At 41.6% G+C, this 23,694-nt stretch overlaps 1 protein-coding gene across 1 annotated transcript in view; it reads left to right on the top strand.

The window, feature by feature from the left end:
- TRIM37 (tripartite motif containing 37) overlaps positions 1-23,694 on the top strand; it is a 1,136,753-nt gene that overhangs the window by 493,471 nt on the left and 619,588 nt on the right. The window contains exon 13 of the mRNA XM_053707386.1: positions 8,743-8,922. Within this exon, the coding sequence (XP_053563361.1) occupies positions 8,743-8,922 (180 nt within the window). The remainder of the gene's footprint in view (positions 1-8,742; positions 8,923-23,694) is intronic.

Here is a 23,694-nt window from a genome sequence, read left to right as displayed (position 1 = left end):
GGACCAGAGACTCATTCCATTGGTGGCTGTCCCTGGACAACCTGTCACAAGGGATGACCTTCCGCAGACCAGAGTGGGTCATTGTCACGACCGACGCCAGTCTGATGGGCTGGGGCGCGGTCTGGGGATTCCTGAAAGCTCAGGGTCTTTGGTCTCGGGTAGAATCTCTTCTACCGATAAATATTCTGGAACTGAGAGCGATATTCAATGCTCTCAAAGCTTGGCCTCAGCTAGCGAGGGCCAAGTTCATACATCAACCATCAGGGGGGAACAAGGAGTTCCCTAGCGATGGAAGAAGTGACCAAAATCATTCTATGGGCAGGAGTCTCACTCCTGCCACCTGTCTGCTATCCACATCCCAGGAGTGGAAAATTGGGAAGCGGATTTTCTGAGTCGTCAGACATTGCATCCGGGGGAGTGGGAACTCCATCCGGAAATCTTTGCCCAAGTCACTCAACCGTGGGGCATTCCAGACATGGATCTGATGGCCTCTCGTCAGAACTTCAGAGTTCCTTACTACGGGTACAGATCCAGGGATCCCAAGGCGGCTCTAGTGGATGCACTAGTAGCACCTTGGACCTTCAAACTAGCTTATGTGTTCCCGCCGTTTCCTCTCATCCCCAGGCTGGTAGCCAGGATCAATCAGGAGAGGGCGTCGGTGATTTTGATAGCTCCTGCGTGGCCACGCAGGACTTGGTATGCAGATCTGGTGAATATGTCATCGGCTCCACCATGGAAGCTACCTTTGAGACGAGACCTTCTTGTTCTAGGTCCGTTCGACCCACTCCAGCTGACTGCTTGGAGATTGAACGCTTGATCTTATCAAAGCGAGGGTTCTCAGATTCTGTTATTAATACTCTTGTTCAGGCCTGAAAGCCTGTAACCAGAAAAATTACCACATAATTTGGTATATCTGTTGGTGTGAATCTGCAGGATTCCCTTGGGACAAGGTTAAGATTCCTAAGAGTCTATCCTTCCTTCGAGAAGGATTGGAAAAAGGATTATCTGCAAGTTCCTTGATGGGACAGATTTCTGCCTTGTCTGTGTTACTTCACAAAAAGCTGGCAGCTGTGCCAGATGTTCTAGCCTTTGTTCAGGCTCTGGTTAGAATCAAGCCTGTTTACAAAATTTTGACTCCTCCTTGGAGTCTCAACCTAGTTCTTTCAGTTCTTCAGGGGGTTCCATTTGAACCCTTACATTCCGTTGATATTAAGTTATTATCTTGGAAAGTTTTGTTTTTGGTTGCAATTTCTTCTGCTAGAAGAGTTTCAGAATTATCTGCTCTGCAGTGTTCTTCTCCTTATCTGGTGTTCCATGCAGATAAGGTGGTTTTGCGTACTAAACCTGGTTTTCTTCCAAAAGTTGTTTCTAACAAAAACATTCACCAGGAGATAGTTGTGCCTTCTTTGTGTCCTAATCCAGTTTCAAAGAAGGAACGTTTGTTGCACAACTTGGATGTAGTTCGTGCTCTCAAATTTTACTTAGCAGCTACTAAGGATTTCAGACAAACTTTGTCTTTGTTTGTTGTTTATTCTGGTAAACGGAGAGGTCAAAAAGCAACTTCTACCTCTCTCTCCTTCTGGATTAAAAGCATTATCCGATTGGCTTAGGAGACTGCCGGACGGCAGCCTCCTGAAAGAATCACAGCTCACTCCACTAGGGCTGTGGCTTCCACATGGGCCTTCAAGAACGAGGCTTCTGTTGATCAGATATGTAAGGCAGCGACTTGGTCTTCACTGCACACTTTTTCTAAATTTTACAAATTTGATACTTTTGCTTCTTCTGAGGCTATTTTTGGGAGAAAGGTTTTGCAAGCCGTGGTGCCTTCCATTTAGGTGACCTGATTTGCTCCCTCCCTTCATCCGTGTCCTAAAGCTTTGGTATTGGTTCCCACAAGTAAGGATGACGCCGTGGACCGGACACACCTATGTTGGAGAAAACAGAATTTATGTTTACCTGATAAATTACTTTCTCCAACGGTGTGTCCGGTCCACGGCCCGCCCTGGTTTTTTTAATCAGGTCTGTTAATTTATTTTCTTTAACTACAGTCACCACGGTAACATATGGTTTCTCCTATGCAAATATTCCTCCTTAACGTCGGTCGAATGACTGGGGTAGGCGGAGCCTAGGAGGGATCATGTGACCAGCTTTGCTGGGCTCTTTGCCATTTCCTGTTGGGGAGGAGAATATCCCACAAGTAAGGATGACGCCGTGGACCGGACACACCGTTGGAGAAAGTAATTTATCAGGTAAACATAAATTCTGTTTTTTGTTTTTAATACTTCCACCATCTACTATGGATTGTTCTCCCATTGTATGAGTTGACCCTCTATGTCTTAAGGTCTGGAACAAAATCCATCTTTTTCCTCAGGATCTACGACTTATGACTTATTGTTTTTTTGGTGTTGAAATAGCACATTAAATCTTTTGGTGTTGTAACAGCACATTGGGCTACATTACTTTTTGTATATTTTTTACGCACATTCATTCTGCATTGGAATCGCAATTCTTTTTTTGAAGTTTATTTGTTTTTAGTGTTGAAACAGCAATAGTTTTTTCACACTTAGGTTTAAAGAACCTTTTTTTCCTGCTAAGGACTCAGGCATAAAATAATTTTTATTTTTTTTTGCCTTTCAGCATTTGATTTTTTGGCACTTATATAATTTGACATTTGATTTTATTATATATTGTTATTTTTTCCTTTTTCTTTGGACTTCACTAGCAATTTTTGGTTTTAAAGTCACCTTTTGGATTGCACGCTTTGGATTATCACATTAGGACACAACACAGGATCTGATATCCAACACCTCACATTTGAATATTGTTACTTTTAGAAAACAACACCAATACCCACTATATTGAACATCCACTTATGGACTACTTTGTATAAACTTTAACTGCAGCAAGGGTGTATCTATAAGTACAGTAGAATACACACTTATATATTTTTTGAGTAATCTCTTCTATCTCCTCTACCAGGATTTTATAACGTTGAATTTTATAAACATGTTCCATTGAAGTGATTATTGAATTGTCAGAAATTTTTAAATTTTTTATATTGTAAGAAGTCTTGGATCCACAGACTAGGATTTTTATTGTATTTTTATTGTATTAAATTGTATCTATACATGTTATTAATTTAGCATTAAACCTCTGTTATTTTACTCTCATTTGTTCACCAAGCCTTTGCTAGTTGGCGCCTGGTTCTCCCACTTTTTTCTGATTCATTTATCACTGGTGATAGCTAGGGATTCACCATTTTCCGGGCATAGTGGTGTCAGTTGGCGCTTACATAGAGACCTTTTCTATATAAGGAATGGAATAAGCCAGGTACTCCTTTTATTCCTTCTTCAAGGTTTACAAAATTGTATCCTTTACCAGAAATTTCTATAGAGTTTTGGGAAAAGATCCCCAAAGTTGATGGGGCTATTTCTACTCTTGCTAAACGTACCACTTTTCCTATGGAAGATAGTACTTCTTTTAAAGATCCTTTAGATAGGAATCTTGAATCCTATCTCAGGAAAGCCTATTTATATTCAGGTCATCTTCTCAGGCCTGCAATTTCTTTGGCTGATGTTGCGGCTGCATCAACTTTTTGGTTGGAGAATTTTGTGCAATAAGAATTGGATTCTGACATATCTAGCATTGCTCGCTTACTGCAACATACTAATAATTTTATTTGTGATGCCATTTTTGATATGATCAAAATCGATGTTAGATCCATGTATTTTGCTATTTTAGCTAGAAGAACTTTATGGCTTAAAACTTGGAATGCTGATATGACATCTAAGTCTAGATTATTATCTCTTTCTTTCCAAGGTAATAATTTATTTGGTTCTCAGTTGGATTCTTATTTCAACTGTTACTGGAGGAAAGGGTTTTTTTCTGCCTCAGGATAAAAAAACCTAAGGGCAAATTTAAGGCTTCTAACCGTTTTCGTTCCTTTCGTCAAAATAAGGAACAAAAATCTAATCCTTCCCCCAAGGAATCTGTTTCCAATTGGAAGCCTTCCTCAAATTGGAATAAATCCAAGCCTTTTAAAAAACAAACAAAGTCAGCCCCTAAATCCGCATGAAGGTGCGGCCCTCATTCCAGCTCAGCTGGTAGGGGGCAGATTAAGGTTTTTCAAGGATATTTGGATAAATTCTGTCCAAAATCAATGGATTCAGAGCATTGTCTCTCAAGGGTATCGGAGTAAGACCTACTGTGAGAAGATTTTTTCGCTCACGTATCCCAGGAAACCCAGTAAAAGCTCAGGCTTTCCTGAAGTGTGTTTCAGACCTGGAGTCTTCAGGGGTAATCATGCCGGTTCCTTTTCAGAAACAAGGTCTGTTGTTTTATTCAAATCTATTCATTGTCCCAAAGAAGGAAAATTCATTCAGACCAGTCCTGGATCTGAATTTTTTGAATCGTTATGTAAGAGTACCAACTTTCAAGATGGTGACTATAAGGACTATTCTGCCTTTGGTTCAGCAAGGACATTATATGTCTACAATAGACTTGCAGGATGCATGCCTTCATATTCCAATTTATCCAGAACATTATCAGTTCCTGATATTCTCTTTTCTAGACAAGCATTACCAATTTGTTGCTCTTCCTTTTGGCCTAGCAACAGCTCCAAGGATCTTTTCAAAGGTTCTCGGTGCCCTACTCTCTGTAATCAGAGAGCGGGGTATTGCGGTGTTTCCTTATTTGGACAATATCTTGGTACTTGCTCAGTCTTTACATTCTGCAGAATCTCACACAAATCAACTAGTGTTGTTTCTTCAAAGACATGGTTGGAGGATCAATTTACCAAAAAGTTCCTTGATTCCTCAGACAAGGGTAACCTTTTTAGGATTCCAAATAGATTCAGTATCCATGACTTTGTCTCTAACAGTCAAGACGTCTGAAATAGGTTTCAGCTTGTCGGAACCTTCAGTCTCAGTCATTCCCTTCAGTGGCTATGTGCATGGAAGTTTTAGGTCTCATGACTGCAGCATCGGACGCGATCCCCTTTGTTCGTTTTCACATGAGACCTCTTCAGCTTTGTATGCTGAGCCAATGGTGCAGGGATTATACAAAGATATCACAATTAATATCCTTTAAATCCCAATATTCGACTATCTCTGACTTGGGCCCTCTTTTGTTCGTCCAACCTGGACTGTGATTACAACAGATGCAAGTCTTTCAGGTTGGGGAGCTGTCTGGGGATCTCTGACAGCGCAGGGGGTTTGGAAATCTCAAGAGGCGAGATTACCAATCAATAATTTGGAACTCCGTGCGATTCTCAGAGCTCAGTTTTGGCCTCTTCTGAAGAGAGAACAGTTTATTTGTTTTCAGACAGACAATGTCACAACCGTGGCGTATGTCAATCATCAAGGTGGGACTCAGTCCTCAACCTATGAAAGAAGTATCTCGGATACTTGCATGGGTGGAATCCAGCTCCTGTCTAATGCAGTCCATATCCCAGGTATAGACAATTGGGAAGTGGATTATCTCAGTCGCCAGACTTTACATCCGGGAGAATGGTCTCTTCACCCAGATGTGTTTCTTCAGATTGTTCAGATGTGGGGGCTTCCAGAAATAGATCTGATGGCTTCTCATTTAAACAGGAAACTTCCCATGTATCTGTCCAGGTCCAGGGATCCTCAGGCGGAAGCAGTGGATGCGTTGTCACTTCCTTGGGATTATCAACCTGCTTATGTCTTTCCGCCTCTAGTTCTTCTTCCAAGAGTGATTTAAAAAATCATAATGGAGCGTTCATTTGTACTGCTGGTGGCTCCAGCATGGCCACACAGGTTTTGGTATGCGGATCTTGTTCGGATGTCCAGTTGCCAACCTTGGCCACTTCCGTTAAGGCCAGACCTATCTCAAGGTCCATTTTTCCATCAGGATCTCAAATCATTAAATTTGAAGGTATGGAGATTGAACGCCTAGTGCTTAGTCATAGAGGTTTCTCTGAGTCAGTAATTAATACTATGTTGCAAGTGTGCAAATCTGTGTCTAGAAAGATTTATTACCGAGTTTGGAAGACTTACATTTCATAGTGTTCTTCTCATAAATTCTCTTGGCATTCTTTTAGAATTTTACAGTTTCTTCAGGATGGTTTGGATAAGAGTTTGGCTGCAAGTTCCTTGAAAGGACATATCTCTGCTCTTTCTGTTCTGTTTCACAGAAAAATTGCTAATCTTCATGATATTCATTGTTTTGTACAGGCTTTAGTTCGTATCAAGCCTGTCATTAAGCCAATTTCTCCTCCCTGGAGTCTTAATTTCGTTTTGAGGGCTTTACAGGCTCCTCCGTTTGAGCCTATGCATTCTCTGGACATTAAATTACTTTCTTGGTAAGTATTGTGCCTTTTGGCCATCTCTTCTGCTAGAAGAGTTTCTGAATTATCTGCTCTTTCTTGTGAGTCTCCTTTACTGATTTTTCATCAGGATAAGGCGGTTTTGCGGACTTCATTTAAATTTTTACCTAAAGTTGTGAATTCCAACAACATTAGTAGAGAAATTGTTGTCCCTTCGTTGTGTCCTAATCCTAAGAATTCTTTGGAAAGATCTTTAAATCCTTTGGATGTGGTAAGAGCCTTGAAATATTATGTTGAAGCTACTAAAGATTTCAGAAAGACTTCTAGTCTATTTGTTATATTTTCTGGTCCTAGGAAAGGTCAGAAGGCCTCTGCTATTTCCTTGGCTTCTTGGTTAAAGCTTTTGATTCTTCAAGCTTATTTGAAGTCGGGTCAGGCCCCGCCTCAGAGAATTACAGCTCATTCTACTAGATCAGTCTCCAATTCCTGGGCTTTTAAGAATGAAGCTTCTGTTGATCAGATTTGCAAAGCAGCAACTTGGTCTTCTTTGCATACTTTTACTAAATTCTACCATTTTGATGTTTTCTCTTCTTCAGAAGCAGTTTTTGGTAGAAAAGTACTTCAGGCAGCTGTTTCAGTTTGATTCTTCTGCTTATAATTTCAGTTTTTTTTCATTATGAGATTAAAACTTTTTGATTTGGGTTGTGGATTCTTTTTTCAACGGAATTGGCTGTCTTTATTTTTATCCCTCCCTCTCTAGTGACTCTTGCATGGAGTTCCACATCTTGGGTATTTGCTATCCCATACGTCACGAGCTCATGGACTCTTGCCAATTACATGAAAGAGAACATAATTTATGTAAGATTTTACCTGATAAATTCATTGTTTTCATATTGGCAAGAGTCCATGAGGCCCACCCTTTTTGTGGTGGTTATGATTTTTTTGTATAAAGCACAATTATTCCAATTCCTTGTTGATGCTTTCGCTCCTTTCTTATCACCCCACTTATTGGCTATTCATTAAACTGAATTGTGGGTGTGGTGGGGCATGTATTTATAGGCATTTTGAGGTTTGGGAAACTTTGCCCCTCCTGGTAGGATTGTATATCCCATACGTCACTAGCTCATGGACTCTTGCCAATATGAAAGAATGAATTTATCAGGTAAATTCTTACATAAATTATGTTATTTTGGTGGTTGTATATGTGTAGCAGATTTTGGGGGTCAAAGTTAGAAAAAGTGTATTTTTTCAATTTTTTCATCATATTTTATAAATTTTTTTATAGTAAATTATATGATATGATGAAAATAATGGTATCTTTAGAAAGTTAATTTAATGGCGAAAAAAACGGTATATAATTTTTGTGGGTTCAGTAAATGAGTAAGAGGAAAATTCCAGCTAAACATAAACACTGCAGAAATGTAAAAATAGCAATGGTTGTTAAGGGTAAGAAATTGAAAAATGGCCTTGTCCTTAAGGGGTTAAAGTGATGGTAAACTGTACCCTTTTGTGCAATATAGTATAATAGCTTAAGAGTACACATATATGGAATAACCCCCCCCCCAAGTTGTTTATAAATTATAATTTTATTGTAATGTATTTATAACATCCTCACTTCTGCTGATTCCCCCCCCCCCCTCTTCAGCAATACAGTTGTTTTTTTTTTTTTCTCATTGTGACATTTTTGATTGTCAGCCAATCGTAAAGTTAGCCAAAAGGCTCACTCTTTTCTATGAGGTGTTCTGGTATGTGCTAAATGCATGCACAATAGAATCTGGTAAGGGGATGCATTTTTACAGCATCATAGGAAGGCCCAATGACGTATTAGTAAACAGTTGATCAGAACGCTTGTTTTTGTGATTAAGTTGTCGCAGTACTGGTCGACTTTTCTATGCATCACTAGAAGACCGAAAGGAAAATGAAAGGGGTAATGAATGAAAACTATTACAGAGATGTAAAACTTATATTTATAAAGCAAAAAATTTCTTTAAAAAATAAATAAATTCAGTTCTACTTCACTATTACCATCACTTTAACTGTATTGACCACCTGTTAGAATGTTCTAAACTCTCACAACACTATACATTATATTGTTATATATTTGTTCTGATTGTTTTACTTTTAAACATGTTTTATTGCTACACTCTGGTTAGTGCACCCACTTGATAGGTATTTTAGAATCCTTGACGTTTTTTTAATTTAGGTGTCCAGAACATATCTAGATATCCTTTGCCCCAGTGCACAGTGAAAGCTATCACTGAAACAGTGATTGCATTTACTAGAAACATTTTTGCTAACGTGCATAGCAAAAATGTTTCTATTCAGAACTGAAATACACACCCATTACCAGATTATTGAAAACAAATAAAATGCATATGTTTCTAAACTGCCAAATATTTTTTTGTTTTAATTTGTAGTTCTGTGTAATTTGTATATACATATATATGTTTTAGGTATGAATATCGTGTAGAAATGGTTCACCAATCTTCTAATGACCCAGCTAAAAACATAATTCGAGAATTTGCTTCTGATTTTGAAGTTGGAGAGTGCTGGGGATACAACCGGTTCTTTCGTCTTGATTTGCTTGCTAATGAAGGTTATTTGAACCGATCAAATGACACAGTCATTTTAAGGTAGGTGCATACAATTTGATTTATACATGCTTAAAGAACATAACAAGGTAGCCTTTAAATTCATTAGATCCTACAAAAAAATAGATTTTTTAGTAAACCTACTTTCTTCTATAAGGTACAACGAGTCCACGGATTCATCCTTTACTTGGGGGATATTATCCTCCTGCTAACAGGAAGTGGCAAAGAGCACCACAGCAGAGCTGTCTATATAGCTCCTCCCTTAGCTCCACCCCCTAGTCATTCTCTTTGCCTACTCTTAAGTACTAGGAAGGGTAAAGTGAAAGAGGTGATAAAATATTAGTTTTTATTTACTTTAAGCAAGAATTTTTTATTTTATGTTTGAATATTTTTTATTTCTCATAAGTAATAAACATTTACAGAAACAGAAATACCTTCCTCTGCAGCAATCTCAATGATTATGGGATCCAGAGTGTAGGTTTGTACGTAAACGTTTCTAAACAGTAAATGATACAGTTAATAATTGTTATGACAACTCAGTTATTGCTACTGAAATTTACACAACCATGGTGGGCCAGCAGTTGAAGAATAAATACCTTTTCTTCACACTGTTGTGCAATCCTTGGCAAGAGATAGTACAGTACTTGTGTCTGATAGAAGGCTTGCCCTCCGCTGAACCCTACCAAAACTTTTAGGTAGATCTGAGCCAACCCACTCAAGGCACATACTGCTGAACTATTAAAGAATACAACTCTAAGGGGAGGTAAGGTTAGGTAAAATAGGTTATCAAAGGTCAAAGGGGGAAGGGATGGGGAAGGGGAGTGACGACACATTCTGTCTCAGTATTTGTTATGTATACTGCTATAGATATAGGTATCAATGTGCAGATTAGCCACCTAAGATCAACTCTTCCGTTAGTTTCAAGTGTCTACCCTTCATTTTGCTATCCAATAGTACCATATCGCCTGGACTACTTCCTTATTATCTAAGGTGTTGGATGTTAAGTCGTACATATTATACGTGTACTGAATTTTATTGTATATCTCTGTCCAGGTGGGGCTACCTGTCTTCCAGTACCTGGCTATACATGTCCGGGTGACTGTACATAATATCCTAATAAATGTATTTATGTGTTTGTTAAGTCTATTGATAGGGATGTGCAATAAGGCCTGTTGAATTGTGAGATCTATTTTTTCGTTCAGGATCCGACTAAGGAAAGAAGACAGAGTTTTCCATAGACCTGACATTACTCCACAGTCCCACCACATATGTCTATATGTTCCTCTTTCTCCACACCCTCTATAACACAGTGGGTTTCCCTGTGCATGCATATGGGCTGTTCTAGTGGGTGTCAGATACCATCGGTGTATAGTCTTAGTAATATTTTCCTTTAGGTCCACACTTAGGAGTCCTTTGTCTGCCCTTTGAAATATTGATTCCCATTCTTTATTGTCTTTACTAATATGTAGTTCCCTCTCCCATGCCAACATAGTAGAGGTTTTGGTCGTGATCTGTGAATCCTGTATGGCTATATATAGAATGGATATAGTGTGTCTAGTACGGTCCTTTGTTTTACACATATCTTCTAATGGTGTTGTGTGGCCATCTCTAGTTTTCCTTATATATGAGTGCATTGCGGATTGCATCTGTAAATATAAATACCAATGAAGTTTAAGGGGGCTCAGTTTTGTCTGCAATTGAATGAATGAGAGTATAGCTCCGCCTTCCATAAAGTCTGCTACTCTGTACAATCCCTTGTTTTCCCATTTCTGTATTTGAGCCCTGAGTTCATCAGGTAAGATATATCTCATCGGGATGTATAGGGAGTATTGTGGCAGAAGCTTAAATTTATTACTTGCTTTTTTCCAAGTGTTTATAGTGAGATTTGTAGTATAAGTTTTATCCGTCACTCTAGGGGACTGTGTTTTTTCGGAATCCCAAAGTATAGCGTCAGTCTCGTCCCATCCTCCCAAAGTCGCTTCTAAAGTGGGCCATATGATCTCTGTGTTCCTCTTCAATAAGAGGCTATCTTGTGCCAATCTGGCAGCATCATAGTATTCTAATAGGTTAGGGACCCCAATGCCTCCTAGATTTTTATGTCTGTACAAAACTGGCCTCGCTATTCTTTTTGTTTTGTCTCCCCTGATATAACCTAGTATGTCTTTTTGTATTGTCTCTAAGTCTGTTTTAACCATTTTAACAGGTAGGGTTCTAAATAGATATAGTATCCTCGGCAAGATGTTCATCTTAACCAAGGCCACTCTGCCCAGCCACGAGAACTTGTAATTTTTCCATTTTGCTATGTCTTTCCTAATCTGCCTGAACAGCGGAGGGTAGTTAACTTTATACAGTAGTGACGGGGAGGAGGGGAGGTAGATCCCTAGGTATTTTAGAGTATGTTTCATCCATTTAAAGTGAAAATTTGTTTCTAGTATCTCCTGTGTCTGTCGAGGGATCGCTATGGGAAGAGCCTCACATTTCTCTGCATTTATCTTAAATCCCGAAATAGATGAGAATGTGTCCAGTGTTTGGTGGAGAATAGGCAATGATATCAGGGGGTTCGTCAAAGTCAAAAGTATGTCGTCCGCAAATAAGGCCATTTTATATTCCATCTTGTTTGTCTTAAGTCCTGTTATATCTGTCTGTGAGCGTATTTTAGCAGCTAAAGGCTCTATGCAAAGAGCAAAAAGCAATGGAGACAGAGGGCACCCCTGTCTGGTTCCATTAGGAATTGGGAAGTGTTGAGATTTATATCCTGCTGATGAGACCTGAGCTCCCGGCGTGGAATAGATGGCCCTCAATGCTTTAATAATGGCTCCCTCAAACCCCATCTTATGTAACACCAAAAACATATATCCCCAGTCAATGCGATCAAACGCCTTCTCCGCATCCAACGATAGGAGTAGAGAAGGCGTTTTTGAGTCTGTCAGGGCCTGTACCAGGTTAGTTACTTTGCGTATATTGTCCGGGGCTTCCCGACCTTTGATAAAACCCATCTGATCCGGGTGTACCAGGTGGGGTATGATATGTTTGAGCCGGTTCGCTAATATTTTAGTAAAAATTTTAAGGTCCTGATTAATTAGGGATATTGGGCGGTAGTTTTGGCATTTTTTGTGATCCTTCCCAGGTTTAGGAATTACTACTATCTTTGCAGTCAGGAGTTCGGGTGGGACAACCCCTCCCTCCATAATATAGTTACAGATTTTAACTAGATGTGGGATTAGTATGACTTTAAATAGCTTATAGTATTCATCGGGGAATCCGTCCGGCCCCGCCGCCTTCCCTGGTTTGAGGTCTCTGATAGCCCCAAGCACCTCCATAGAGGATATGGGGGCATTTAGGGTTTCTCTCTGTTCCTCGAATTTTTTATTTTATATGGTACCGGTGTGTACTATTTACTCTCAGGCAGCAGATGGATGAAGACTTCTGCCTGGAGGCTGATGATCTTAGCATTTGTCACTAAGATCCAGAGCAGTTCCCACAGAATAGCTGAGGAGTACAAGAAACTTCAGTGTGAAGAACGTTTTCATGCTATATAGCAGTGAGGTATGTTCAGTCAATTTTTCTGGAGAGACTGTGGTATTTCAGAATGGCTGACTGTATCCCCATGAGGGTAAGAGTAAGCAGTAATCCTAAATGAAGAGGGGTATTACTAAGCTTGCTTATAAAGGGCTCATAAACAATGGTTCACACTGAGTTTGTATGTTTGTGGGCAAACGTTTATTGAACTGGGAGTGCTGATAACGTTTTTTGGTAGTAACGTTTTTGAGGCTTATTGGAGGGTACACTTGGCTTTTTTTGGGGGTCTCAGAACCCACATGGCTAGTTTCAGACCGCTCTGGTGCTGTTCATTTGGGCTGCAAAACATTGAGCGAGATGGGCGGAACCTATTTTCGCGCCTCAGTTGCGCACTTGTATTTGCAGAGCAAGCAGCAAGCTCCAACTCCGGTGGGCCCTTGTGGAAGTGTTCGGCCAAATCGAAGCTTTAACCCCATTTTTCCAATCCGTGAGTGCAGGGGGTGTTTTTTCCGTATTAGGCCTTATTAATTATCCAGTTTTTCACTATAAAGGGTTAAGTGTTCCTTTCCTTGTGGGGCAAACTTAGCTGCATATTTTGAGTATTCATGCAAAAAATGTAATCGATTTGACTATTTTTAAGCTGTTTTGCAGAACGTGTATGCTTTTTTTTCTCTTAAAGGCACAGTACCGTTTTTTAAGATTGTTATTTTTTCACTAAAATAATGTTTTTTTCAAGCCTGTTTGTGGCATTACTAGCCTGTTTAACATGTCTGACATTGAGGAAAGCCAATGTTCAATGTGTTTAGAAGCCATTGTGGAACCCCCACTTAAAATGTGTCCCTCATGCACTGAAAGGGCAATTAATTGCAAAGAACATATTTTAGCTAATAAAAGTATGTTGCAGGATGATTCTCTGTCAGAAGGGAATCGGGTTATGCCATCTAATTCTCCCCAAGTGTCACAACCATTAACGCCCGCACAAGCGACGCCAAGTACTTCTAGTGCATCTAATTCTTTCACCCTGCAAGATATGGCCACAGTTATGAATACTACCCTCACAAAGGTATTATCTAAGCTGCCTGGGTTGCAGGGGAAGCGCAGTAGGTCCGGTGTGAGAGTAAATGCTGAGCCCTCTGACGCTTTATTAGCCATATCCGATGTACCCTCACAATGTTCTGAGTTGGGGGTGAGGGATTTACTGTCTGAGGGAGAGATTTCTGAATCAGGAAAGATGTTCCCTCAGACAGACTCAGATATGACTGCTTTTAAATTTAAACTAGAACACCTCCGCTTGTTGCTCAGGGATTTTAGCGACTCTGGATGATTGTGACCCTATTGTAATTCCAGAGAAATTGTGTAAAATGGACAGCTTTCTAGAGGTTCCTGTTTACACTAATGTTTTTCCGGACCCTAACAGGATTTTGGACATTGTTGCTAAGGAGTGGGATAGACCAGGTATTCCGTTTTCTCCCCCTCCTACTTTTATGAAAATGTTTCCCATATCAGACCCCATGCGGGATTCGTGGCACACGGTCCCTAAGGTGGAGGGAGCTATTTCTACCCTGGCTAAGCGTACAACTATACCTATTGAGGACAGTTGTGCTTTCAAAGATCTGGATAAAAAATTAGAGGGTCTTCTAAAGAAAATATTTATTTATCAGGGTTTTCTTCTGCAACCTATAGCGTGCATTGTTCCCGTAACTACTGCAGCTGCTTTTTGGTTTGAGGCTCTAGAAGAGGCTCTTCAGGTTGAGACCCCATTAGATGATATTCTGGATAGAATTAGGGCTCTCAAGCTAGCTAATTCTTTCATTACATATGCCGCTTTTCAACTGGCTAAATTAGTGGCAAAGATTTCAGGTTTTGCCATTTTAGCGCGTAGAGCGTTATGGCTTAAGTCCTGGTCTGCTGACGTGTCATCAAAATCTAAGCTTTTAGCCATCCCTTTCAAGGGTAAGACCCTATTCGGGCCTGAACTGAAAGAGATCATTTCGGACATCACTGGAGGAAAAAGCCATGCCCTTCCTCAGGATAAGACAAATAAGATGATCACCAAACAAAATAATTTTCGTTCCTTTCGAAACTTCAAAGGTGGTCCCTCTACCTCTTCCCCTGCCACAAAGCAGGAGGGGAATTTTGCTCAATCCAAGTCAGTCTGGAGACCTAACCAAACTTGGAACAAGGGTAAACAGGCCAAGAAGCCCGCTGCTGCCACCAAGACAGCATGAAGGGGCAGCCCCCGATCCAGGACCGGATCTAGTAGGGGGCAGACTTTCTCTCTTTGCTCAGGCGTGGGCAAGAGACGTTCAGGACTCCTGGGCTTTAGAAATCGTGACCCAGGGGTATATTCTAGATTTCAAAGATTCTCCTCCAAGGGGGGAGATTCCATCTTTCTCGATTGTCTGTAAACCAGACAAAAAGAGAGACGTTCTTACGCTGTGTAGAAGACCTATATACGATGGGAGTAATATGCCCAGTTCCAAAATCAGGGCAGGGGTTTTACTCCAATCTGTTTGTGGTTCTCAAAAAAGAGGGAACATTCAGACCAATTTTAGATCTCAAGATCCTAAACAAATTCCTCAGAGTCCCATCCTTCAAGATGGAGACCATTCTGACTATTTTACCAATGATCCAGGAGGGTCAATTTATGACCACTGTGGATTTAAAGGATGTGTATCTGCACATCCCTATCCACAAAGATCATCACCAGTTCCTCAGGTTAGCCTTTCTAGACAAGCATTACCTGTTTGTGGCTCTTCCCTTCGGGTTGGCCACAGCTCCCAGAATTTTCACAAAGGTGCTAGGGTCCCTTCTGGCGGTTCTAAGGCCGCGGGGCATAGCAGTGGCGCCTTATCTAGACAATATCTTAATTCAGGCGTCAACTTAACAACTAGCCAAATCTCACACGGACATCGTGTTGGCTTTTCTAAGATCTCACGGGTGGAAGGTGAACGTAAAAAAGAGTTCACTTATTCCCCTCACAAGAGTTCCATTCCTAGGAACTCTGATAGATTCGGTAGACATGAAAATTTTTCTGACGGAGGTCAGGAAATCAAAGATTTTAACCACCTGCCGAGCTCTTCATTCCATTCCTCGGCTGTCCGTGGCTCTGTGTATGGAGGTAATCGGACTAATGGTAGCGTCAATGGACATAGTTCCGTTTGCTCGCTTGCATCTCAGACCACTGCAACTATGCATGCTCAATCAGTGGAATGGGGATTATGCAAATTTATCTCCTCAGATAAATCTGGATCAGGAGACCAGAGACTCTCTGCTTTGGTGGTTGTCACAGGATCATCTGTCCCAGGGAATGTGTTTCCGCAGGCCAGCGTGGGTCATAGTGACGACGGACGCCAGCCTATTGGGCTGGGGTGCAGTCTGGAATTCCCTGAAAGCACTGAGAGCGATATTCAACGCGCTTCAGGCGTGGCCTCAGCTGGCTTCGGCCAGATTCATAAGATTCCAGTCTGACAATATCACGACTGTAGCATATATCAATCATCAGGGGGGGACAAAGAGTTCTCTAGCGATGATAGAGGTTACCAAAATAATTCGATGGGCAGAAACTCACTCTTGCCATCTATCGGCAATCTATATCCCAGGAGTGGAGAACTGGGAAGCGGATTTTCTAAGTCGTCAGACTTTTCATCCGGGGGAGTGGGAACTCCATCCGGAGGTGTTTGCACAATTATTCATCAATGGGGCACACCACAATTGGATCTGATGGCGTCTTGTCAGAACGCCAAACTTCCTTGTTACGGGTCCAAATCACGGGATCCTCAAGCTGTACTGATAGATGCTCTAGCAGTACCTTGGTCGTTCAACCTGGCTTATGTGTTTCCACCATTTCCTCTCCTCCCTCGTCTGATTGCCAGAATCAAACAGGAGAGAGCTTTGGTGATTTTGATAGCACCTTCGTGGCCATGCAGGACTTGGTATGCAGACCTGGTGGACATGTCATCTCTACCACCATGGACACTACCACTGAGACGTGACCTTCTCATTCAAGGTCCGTTCCAGCATCCAAATCTAGTTTCTCTGCAGCTGACTTCCTGGAGATTGAACGCTTGATTTTATCCAAGCGGGGTTTCTCAGAGTTATAGATAACTTGATTCAGGCTTGAAAGCCTGTCAGTAGGAAGTTTTATCATAAGATATGGCGTAAATATCTTTATTGGTGTGAATCCAAAGGCTACTCATAAAGGAAGATCAGGATTCCTAGGATTCTGTCCTTTCTCCAAGAAGAATTGGAGAAGGGGTTATCAGCTAGTTCCCTAAAGGGACAGATATCTGCTTTGTCGATTTTACTGCACAGGCGTCTGGCAGATGTTCCAGACGTTCAGTCGTTTTGTCAGGCTTTAGTTAGAATCAAGCCTGTGTTTAAACCTGTTGCTCCGCCATGGAGTTTGAATTTAGTTCTTAAAGTTCTTCAAGGGGTTCCGTTTGAACCTATGCATTCCATAGATATTAAGCTTCTATCTTGGAAAGTTCTGTTTTTAGTTCCTATCTCTTCGGCTCGAAGAGTTTCTGAACTATCTGCATTGCAATGTGACTCGCCTTATCTTGTTTTTCATTCTGATAAGGTGGTTTTGCGTACCAAACCTGGATTCCTTCCTAAGGTTGTTACTAATAAGAATATTAATCAGGAAATTGTTGTTCCTTCCCTGTGTCCTAATCCTTCCTCTAAGAAGGAGCGTCTTTTGCACAACTTGGACGTGGTTCTTGCTTTGAAGTTTTACTTGCAAGCGACCAAAGATTTCCGTCAAATATCTTCTCTGTTTGTTTTGTATATTGTTGTCTATACTGGAAAGCGTAGGGGTCAAAAAGCTATGGCTACCTCTTTCTTTTTTGATGAAAAGCATCATCCGTTTGGCATATGAGACTGCTGGACAGCAGCCTCCTTAAAGACTTACAGCTCACTCTACTAGAGCGGTGGCTTCCACATGGGCTTTTAAAAATGATGCTTCTGTTGAACAGATTTGTAAGGCTGCGACTTGGTCTTCACTTCATACCTTTTCCAAATTTTCCAAATTTGACACTTTTGCTTCTTCGGAGGCTATTTCTCCAACATTGGTGTGTCCGGTCCATGGCGTCATCCTTACTTGTGGGAATATCTCTTCCCCAACAGGAAATGGCAAAGAGCCCAGCAAAAGCTGTCCATATAGTCCCTCCTAGGCTCCGCCCACCCCAGTCATTCTCTTTGCCGTTGCACAGGCAACATCTCCACGGAGATGGTTAAGAGTATGTGGTGTTTAGTTGTAGTTTTTTTATTCTACTATCAAGAGTTTGTTATTTTAAAATAGTGCTGGTATGTACTATTTACTCTGAAACAGAAAAAGATGAAGAGTTCTGTTTGTGAGAGGAAGATGATTTTAGCAGCAGTAACTAAAATCGTTTGCTGTTTCCACATAGGACTGTTGAGATGAAATAACTTCAGTTGGGGGAAACAGTTAGCAGACTTTTCTGCTTAAGCCATATTAAGCAGAAACTGCTAGCCATATTTCTAACAAGACTGTGTAATGCTGGAAGGCTGTTATTTCCCCTCATGGGGAACGGTAAGCCATTTTCTTAGTCTCAAACAGAATAAAGGGCTTAATATGGGCTATAAAACTGGTAGACACTTTTATGGGCAAAATCGATTGCTTTATTTGGGCATTTTATACATCTTCATGTTGAAATTCACACTAATAAACTTGGGGAACGTTTTTTAACGTCAGGCACTGGGTTAGACACCTTTCCAGTCAGGAAGGGCCTTCCCTGTTGTAGGCTGAGCCTCATTTTCGCGCCATTACTGCACAGTTACTTTTGAGAGCAAGACATGCAGATGCATGTGTGTGGATCTGAAAGTAGTTGAAAGGTTCCTAGAAGGCTCTGTAGCTGGGACTGTAGAGGGGTTAAAACTATAACCGGCTCCGGTTTCTTCATTTTAAGGGTTAAAGCTCTGAAATTTGGGGTGCAATACTTTGAATGCTTTAAGACACTGTGGTGAAAATTTGGTAAATTTTGAACAATTCCTTCATAGTTTTTCACATATTCAGTAATAAAGTGTGCCCTGTTTAAAATTTAAAGAGACAGTAACGTTTTTGTTTTAAAACGGTTTTTGTACTTTATTGACAAGTTTAAGCCTGTTTAACATGTCTGTGCCTTCAGATAAGCTATGTTCTATATGTATGAAAGCCAATGTGTCTCCCCCTTCAAAATTGTGTGATAATTGTGCCATAGCGTCCAAACAAAGTAAGGACAGTACTGCCACAGATAGTAAAGTTGCCCAAGATGATTCATCAGATGAAGGGAGTAGACATAGTTCTACATCATCTCCTTCTGTGTCTACACCAGTTTTGCCCACGCAGGAGGCCCCTAGTACTTCTAGCGCGCCAATGCTTATTACTATGCAACAATTGACGGCAGTAATGGATAACTCCATAGCAAATATTTTATCCAAAATGCCTGCATATCAGAGAAAGCGCGATTGCTCTGTTTTAAACACTGTAGAGCAGGAAGGCGCTGATGATAATTGCTCTGTCATACCCTCACACCAATCTGAAGGGGCCTTGAGGGAGGTTTTGTCAGATGGGGAAATTTCAGATTCAGGTAGAATTTCTCAACAGGCAGAACCTGATGTTGTGACATTTAAATTTAAATTAGAGCATCTCCGCGCACTGCTTAAGGAGGTGCTATCTACTCTGGATGATTGTGACAACCTGGTCATTCCAGAAAAGTTATGCAAGATGGACAAGTTCGTAGAGGTTCCGGTGCACCCCAACGCTTTTCCTATACCCAAGCGGGTGGCGGACATAGTGAATAAGGAGTGGGAGAAGCCCGGCATACCTTTTGTTCCCCCTCCTATATTTAAGAAATTATTTCCTATGGTCGACCCCAGAAAGGACTTATGGCAGACAGTCCCTAAGGTCGAGGGGGCAGTTTCTACTCTAAACAAGCGCACTACTATTCCTATCGAGGATAATTGTGCTTTCAAAGAAGGGTTTGCTTAAAAAGATTTTTGTACAGCAAGGTTACCTCCTGCAACCCATTTCGTGCATTGTTCCTGTCACTACAGCAGCGTGGTTCTGGTTCGAGGAACTAGAAAAGTCGCTCAGTAGAGAGACTCCGTATGAGGAGGTTATGGACAGAGTTCACGCACTTAAGTTGGCTAATTCTTTTATTTTAGATGCCGCTTTGAAATTAGCTAGATTAGCGGCGAAAAATTCAGGGTTTGCAATTGTGGTGCGCAGAGCGCTTTGGCTAAAGTCTTAGTCAGCGGATGTATCTTCCAAGACAAAATTGCTTAATATCCCCTTCAAGGGTAAAACTCTCTTTGGGCCAGAATTGAAAGAGATTATCTCAGACATCACTGGGGGAAAGGGCCACGCCCTCCCACAAGATAGGCCTTTCAAAGCCAAGAATAAGTCTAATTTTCGTTCCTTTCGCAATTTCAGGAACGGACCGGCCTCCAACTCTGCATCCTCTAAACAAGAGGGTAATGCTTCGCAAACCAAACCAGCTTGGAAACCGATGCAAGGCTGGAACAAGGGTAAGCAGGCCAAGAAGCCTGCTGCTGCTAACAAAACAGCATGGAGTAGCCCCCGATCCGGGACCGGATCTAGTAGGGGGCAGACTCTCTCTCTCTCTTTGCTCAGGCTTGGGCAAGAGATGTTCAGGATCCCTGGGCACTAGAAATAGTTTCTCAGGGTTATCTTCTGGAATTCAAGGAACTACCCCCAAGGGGAAGGTTCCACATGTCTCACTTATCTTCAAACCAAATAAAGAGACAGGCATTCTTACATTGTGTAGAAGACCTGTTAAAAATGGGAGTGATACACCCAGTTCCAACGGCGGAACAAGGAATGGGATTTTACTCAAATCTGTTTGTAGTTCCCAAAAAAGAGGGAACTTTCAGACCAATTCTGGATTTAAAGATCCTAAACAAATTTCTCAGAGTGCCATCGTTCAAAATGGAAACAATTCGAACGATTCTACCTACAATCCAGGAGGGTCAATTTATGACTACCGTGGATCTAAAGGATGCGTATCTACATATTCCTATCCACAAAGATCATCATCAGTTCCTAAGGTTCGCCTTTCTGGACAAACATTACCAGTTTGTGGCTCTCCCATTCGGGTTAGCCACTGCTCCAAGGATCTTCACAAAGGTACTTGGGTCCCTTCTAGCGGTTCTAAGACCAAGGGGCATTGCAGTAGCACCTTACTTGGACGACATTCTAATACAAGCGTCGTCTCTTTCAATGGCAAAGGCTCACACAGACATCGTTCTGGCCTTTCTCAGATCTCACGGATGGAAAGTGAACATAGAAAAAAGTTCCCTGTCTCCGTCGACAAGAGTTCCTTTCTTGGGAACAATAATAGATTCTTTAGAAATGAGGATTTTCCTGACAGAAGTCAGAAAGTCAAAACTTCTAAACGCTTGTCAAATTCTTCATTCTGTTCCACGTCCTTCCATAGCTCAGTGCATGGAAGTAGTAGGGTTGATGGTTGCAGCAATGGACATAGTTCCTTTTGCGCGAATTCATCTAAGACCATTACAACTGTGCATGCTGAAACAGTGGAATGGGGACTATACAGACTTGTCTCCAGTGATTCAAGTAGATCAGAAGACCAGAGACTCACTCCGTTGGTGGCTAACCCTGGACCACCTGTCCCAGGGAATGAGCTTCCGCAGACCAGAGTGGGTCATCGTCACGACCGACGCCAGTCTAGTGGGCTGGGGCGCGGTCTGGGAATCCCTGAAAGCTCAGGGACTATGGTCTCGGGAAGAGTCTCTTCTCCCGATAAACATTCTGGAACTGAGAGCGATATTCAATGCTCTCAGGGCTTGGCCTCAACTAGCAAAGGCCAGATTCATAAGATTCCAATCAGACAACATGACGACTGTTGCTTATATCAATCATCAGGGGGGAACAAGGAGTTCCCTAGCGATGAGAGAAGTGACCAAAATAATAAAATGGGCGGAGGATCACTCCTGCCACCTATCTGCGATCCACATCCCAGGAGTGGAAAACTGGGAGGCGTATTATCTGAGTCGTCAGACATTTCATCCGGGGGAGTGGGAACTCCACCCGGAGATCTTTGCCCAGTTAACTCAATTATGGGGCATTCCAGACATGGATTTGATGGCGTCTCGTCAGAACTTCAAGGTTCCTTGCTACGGGTCCAGATCCAGGGATCCCAAGGCGACTCTAGTGGATGCATTAGTAGCGCCTTGGACCTTCAACCTAGCTTATGTGTTTCCACCGTTTCCTCTCATTCCCAGGGTGGTAGCCAGGATCAAGCAGGAGAGGGCCTTGGTGATCTTGATAGCTCCTGCGTGGCCACGCAGGACTTGGTATGCAGACCTGGTGAATATGTCATCGGTTCCACCATGGAAGCTACCTTTGAGACAGGATCTTCTTTTACAGGGTCCATTCGAACATCCAAATCTAGTCTCTCTCCAGCTGACGGCTTGGAAATTGAACGCTTGATTCTATCAAAGCGTGGGTTTTCAGATTCCGTGATAGATACTCTGGTTCAAGCCAGAAAACCGGTAACTAGAAAAATTTACCATAAAATATGGAAAAGATATATCTGCTGGTGTGAATCCAAGGGATTCTTATGGAATAAGATCAAAATTCCTAAGATCCTTTCCTTTCTACAAGAAGGTTTGGATAAGGGATTATCAGCGAGTTCTCTAAAGGGACAGATTTCTGCTTTATCTGTCTTGTTACACAAACGACTGTCAGCTGTGCCAGATGTTCAAGCATTTGTTCAGGCTTTGGTTAGGATCAAGCCTGTTTACAGACCTTTTGACTCCTCCCTGGAGTCTAAATCTAGTTCTTTCAGTTCTCCAAGGGGTTCCGTTTGAACCTTTACATTCCATAGATATTAAGTTGTTATCTTGGAAAGTTTTGTTTTTAGTTGCTATTTCTTCTGCTAGAAGAGTTTCTGAGTTATCTGCTCTGCAGTGTACTCCGCCCTATCTGGTGTTCCATTCAGAGAAGGTTGTTTTGCGTACTAAGCCTGGTTTTCTTCCAAAGGTTGTTTCCAACAGGAATATTAACCAGGAGATAGTTGTACCTTCTTTGTGTCCGAATCCAGTTTCAAAGAAGGAACATTTGTTACACAATTTGGATGTAGTCCGTGCTCTAAAATTCTATTTAGAAGCTACTAAAGATTTCAGACAATCATCTTCTCTGTTTGTCGTCTATTCTGGTAAAAGGAGAGGTCAAAAAGCGACTTCTACCTCTCTTTCCTTTTGGCTTAACAGCATCATCCGATTGGCTTACGAGACTGCCGGACGGCAGCCTCCTGAAAAGATCACAGCTCACTCTACTAGGGCTGTGGCTTCCACATGGGCCTTCAAGAACGAGGCTTATGTTGATCAGATATGTAAGGCAGCGACTTGGTCTTCCCTGCACACTTTTGCCAAATTTTACAAATTTGATACTTTTGCTTCTTCGGAGGCTATTTTTGGGAGAAAGGTTTTGCAAGCCGTGGTGCCTTCTGTTTAGGTAACCTGATTTGCTCCCTCCCTTCATCCGTGTCCTAAAGCTTTGGTATTGGTTCCCACAAGTAAGGATGACGCCGTGGACCGGACACACCAATGTTGGAGAAAACAGAATTTATGCTTACCTGATAAATTACTTTCTCCAACGGTGTGTCCGGTCCACGGCCCGCCCTGGTTTTTTAATCAGGTTTGATGAATTAATTTCTTTAACTACAGTCACCACGGCACCCTATAGTTTCTCCTGTTTTTTCCTCCTGTCCGTCGGTCGAATGACTAGGGTGGGCGGAGCCTAGGAGGGACTATATGGACAGCTTTTGCTGGGCTCTTTGCCATTTCCTGTTGGGGAAGAGATATTCCCACAAGTAAGGATGACGTTGTGGACCGGACACACCGTTGGAGAAAGTAATTTATCAGGTAAGCATAAATTCTGTTTTTTGGGAGAAAAGTTCTTCAAGCAGTGGTGCCTTCTGTTTAGGTATCTGTCTTGTCCCTCCCGTTCATCCGTGTCCTATAGCTTTGGTATTGTATCCCACAAGTAAAGGATGAATCCGTGGACTCGTCGTACCTTATAGAAGTAAAGTAAATTTATGCTTACCTGATAAATTAATTTTTTCTATTCTATGTCTTCTATGATAAGCGCATTTTGAAGCCCAATTCCTCTCAGAGTACAGTGTTAGTTAGAGGGATGTGAAGGGAGTATCGCCTATTGATTTTATGGTTTTCCTTGCTGGAAATCATTTCAAGGGTTGTCTGGTATCGGTCGTAGGGATTCATCTCCTACCTCCCTTTTCAGATCAA

Source organism: Bombina bombina, chromosome 3 (genome assembly GCF_027579735.1).
Source record: "Bombina bombina isolate aBomBom1 chromosome 3, aBomBom1.pri, whole genome shotgun sequence".
NCBI lineage: Eukaryota > Metazoa > Chordata > Amphibia > Anura > Bombinatoridae > Bombina > Bombina bombina.
This window is presented reverse-complemented; position numbering and strand designations above follow the sequence as displayed.